This window comes from Nannobrachium achirus (genome assembly GCF_963921795.1).
Source record: "Nannobrachium achirus genome assembly, chromosome: 15".
Lineage (NCBI taxonomy): Eukaryota > Metazoa > Chordata > Actinopteri > Myctophiformes > Myctophidae > Nannobrachium > Nannobrachium achirus.
Window position 1 is genome coordinate 55,092,261 of NC_137822.1, and position 4,144 is coordinate 55,096,404.

The 4,144-nt window shown below is 45.3% G+C and overlaps 1 protein-coding gene across 1 annotated transcript; it reads right to left on the reverse strand.

Moving 5' to 3' along the window:
* Positions 1-665: 665 nt before the first annotated feature.
* Positions 666-1,820, reverse strand: LOC308299099 (putative G-protein coupled receptor 34; the record flags this gene model as incomplete). The annotated part of the gene is made up of 1 exon (XM_080742823.1): positions 666-1,820. One exon carries the CDS (start codon positions 1,818-1,820, stop codon positions 666-668), a length of 1,155 nt encoding a protein of 384 aa, XP_080598949.1.
* Positions 1,821-4,144: the final 2,324 nt, after the last annotated feature.

Consider the following 4,144-nt stretch of genomic DNA (forward strand, 5'->3'; position numbering starts at 1 on the left):
CAGACAGGGATCTCCATGTATAGGCGTAAAAGGGTATCACATGGATGTCACATGGATCTCCATATATGGGTACCAGTACCAGGGCTCTCCATATGGGTAACTGGTCCGATAAACATCATTGGCCAGATGGCCAAGAATTGGCACGACCTCACCCTTTAGGGCGACTTTGCATGTCGCCCTGAGGAGTCTTACTAGTTTATATCAGGTCGCACTTGTTGGTGATGATGTCACCTAGAACTCAACACTAGTCACCTGCTCCTCAACTCATTGCTGCCTTTGTACTGTTTTCTTTGAGGAGAATAAACTTGACCAATAAAGATTTGGCTAAGGGCCCTGCCTTGGTACTGTCGGTAATTTTTTGGAGGAGAATAAACCTATAAAGATTTGGTATAACAGTGGGGGCGTAACATATAGCATAACATACTGATATATCATACTGGTCTCAAGCCAACGTGTTGTTATTTATATCAGGTCGCACTTGTTGGTGATGATGTCATGAACGCTGCTCCCCATTGGCCAAGGAACCTGCCTTTGTACTGTCCGTAATTCTTTTGCAGAGAATAAACTTGACCTATGAAGATTTGGTATAACATACTGGTCTCACCTTTCAGCGAGCCCACAATTAATACCTGGAAGAGAGGGTGTTAAAGTCCTTCTCCATCCCGCTAACTGTATGAATGCGTGCATAGCATGCGTGCAGCCGCTTTGCGCATCAGGCCGGACAGCAGGAAGTACATGACGGGATCCAGGCAGCTGTTGAAGGCGGAGATCAACACCATCACCTGATGGGTCCTGTACATCAAGCGCTGGTACTCGCAGGATGGTGATTTGAGGAGCTGGTGGTGGATGAAGAAAGGGCGGAAGACGTGGTACGGCACAAAGCACAGGGTGAACTGCAAGAGGACGAAGAAGGACTTCCTGGCCGTGCGCCCGTGTCGGCTGGTGGCGATCTTCCCGTAGGAGACCACCTGGGCAACGAAAATCACCCAGAACATCACCTGCTGAACCACGTTGATGTATGCCAACAACCTGCCATCATCCCAACGCCTGAGATGGAAGCACTTGGCCTCTTCTGTTGGCTTTGTTTTGGCCACTGCGTACGCCATCAGGCCCAACGACACCGTCCACAGCAGGCCGTAGACCACCCACGCCCACGCCCACGGCACGCCGCACGGACTCCTCAGTGAGTGCTGCCGTGCTCCGCCGCCGCGGCGCCTCAGCCAGGCATATCGGTCCAGGCTGATGAGACCCAGCAGAACTATGTTGACGTACATGTTCATGTAGAACACGTTGGTCACAAGGCTGCACGCCATGGCGCCCAGCTCCCATATGTTCCCGTTGGCGTAGTAGTGCACCCGGAAGGGCAGGCATGCAAGCAGCAGCAGGTCGGCCATGGCAGAGTTCGTGAGGAACACGTGCAGGGAGTCCCACCGGCGCCGGAGGAAGAGGAACACCCACAGGGCCGGGACGTTCCCCGCCAGGCCCAAGAGGAACAGCGCGGAGTACAGGACCGCCAGAGGCATGGCCAGAGCCTCGTCAACGTCGTCGAACATACACTTCGTCTGGTTGGAGTCGGGGGTGAGGGTGTTCAGTGAGGGCAGGAGAGTGGAGGAGAGTGGCGAGAGGATGGTTGACATCGTAGGTGGAGAGAAGATGGTTGACATGGTGGAGGATGGAGGGAGGATGTGTGACATGAAAGGTGGAGGCACGGTTGACATGGTGGAAGGTGTGGAGAAGATGGATGGCATGGTTGAGGGCGGAGGGATGGACAGACGGGTGGAGGAGTTGGAGGGAGTGAGAAAGGTGGACAGAGTGCTCATGGTGTCTTCAGAGAGATGACGAGATCTTCTGTTCTGAGGGAGAAAGGCGATTCAGATGTTAGTGTGGTATTAGCGTTAGTGTTGTAATAAGAACTAAATTACATAATGACAAAATGTCACATACGGTAGGTCAATAAGAACTAAAAGATTGTGGCTATTTTCACTGGTGAGACAAATGTCACATTTATGTTTTCGGTCTCCAACTGAACTCCCTGACAGAACACTGTGTGAAAGTGGTCAGAGGTTGGGACCAGAATAATATCCATCCGTCTTAAACCGTGGGACTCATCAGGGGCCATCAATAGGTCTGTACACAGACAAAATGTGTCTTGTGGCAGTTTTAGATTTTCTGTTTTACACACCATTATGATGTTCTTATGTGTGATCATAAGACCCTGGGTCCACTGGCATAAGTGGTTCTCAAACGTTTAATTTGCCACCATAACTGTCTCTGAGTGTACAAATGGACCCGTAGCTTCCATTTGGTTCCACATGTACACACACGTACACGTACACGTACATAACAGCCCTTCGTCCTGATATCAGGCCGTTGGTCTGTTATGTACCGTCAATCCCCAAGGAGCCATTCATTATCCCGCTTATTACCCGGCTACTAAATCAAATTAATAATTTGACTAAAAACTAAAAACAAAACAAAGTATTTCCTTGTTTACAGACGGCTGGAAGTGTTCCACAAGTGTTGCGCTGGGCGTCCTCCCAGCGCGACACGGTCGCTTTAGAAAACAAGGAAGTGCTGATTAGATAAGGTCCATTTTCTGGTACTACGTCGTCTATTTCTCGCTTAAAATATTTTTAAAAACATTCTTCAGAGCAACGTTTAGTTGTAAATGTCGCTGTGTGTTTGTTTTCATGGCTGACATGTTGGATACAGCACAAGATTCACGCAGTGCAGATTGACAGCAGCAGGTGCTTTGAGTCTTTGATTAGGCAGCGGTCTGTTATAGAGCGGAGCGGTCTGTTATCGGGGAATATCGGACCTCTGATTTCAGCGCTTGACCAATCAGAATCAAGCATTGAAACAAGCCGGGTAATAAAGTTAGTTACAGACCTGTTATGGTTATTCAGGGCCATCTCTTTGTGTTTCTGGTAACATTATTGTCTACTCATTTTGTATGGCCGTGGCAAAAAGATAATACAAAAAATTGTCAAAAATCTCTACCACAAGCCAACATGGCGATGACCCCTGATTATCAGTATTAACAGGAAGCTTTTTTATAGTGTTTCAGTTTTGCGTCATAAATTCAACCTTTGAAAGGTCAAATGACCAGACAAAGGTTATTAGTATAGCAATTATTTCATTAGATTAATAAATCAGTTTACAAACAACAAGAAAAACCTTTAAAATAAACTTACAAAAGGTTGTGCTCTCTCTCTCTCTTCTCCGTCTTTACTTTCTGCAATTTGCCTTCAGTGTTGCCAGGTTTTGCGAGAGAAACAAGCGACGAGGTCTACGAAAACAAGCCCAAAAAGAAGAGACAAGGTCCCATGAACACATGTGCGTGCGCACACACACACACACACACACACACACACACACACACACACACACACACACACACACACACACACACACAGGAAGGGGAATTACTTAATATGGCATCAAGGGTGGTATCGTAAATATCTACACGCAGTGGTGGAAAGTAACTTAGTACTTTTACTTAAGTACTGTACTTAAGTACAATTTTGAGGTATTTGTACTTTACTTGAGTATTTCCAAATTCCAATACTTTACTTCTACTCCTCTACATCTGGGATCCAAATGTTGTACTTTTACTCCACTACATTTATTTAAAAACTTCAGTTACTAGTTACTTTGCTTATATAAATTATAATACCGGTATGTTAGAACATACATAAACCACTCTAGCCCAATTTTATACCTTGGCTATTTGAAAATAGCAGATCTACAAACTCATAACGCGTCGTTGTGAGCTTGTAGATCGGCTATTTTCAAACAGTTTGTACTTTTACTTTTAGTACTTTAAGTACATTTTGACGCCAATACTTTCCTACTTTTACTCAAGTAAATTTTGATTTCTGGACTTCTACTTGTAACAGAGTACTTCTAAATTGCAGTATCGATACTTTTACTTAAGTAGAGGATGTGAGCACTTTTTCCACCACTACACGTACCAAATATCATCGTTGTCATGCATAAACCTCACATCTCCTCATTTCTACTTTCTACGTTTGTTTGTTTGTTTTCGTAAAAAAAAATGCCCTACTTCATCACATAAAGAAACTAGTGAAAATAGCGAGGCTTTTGGCTATTGTCACTATTTTAAAATATGTTTTTCTTTAAG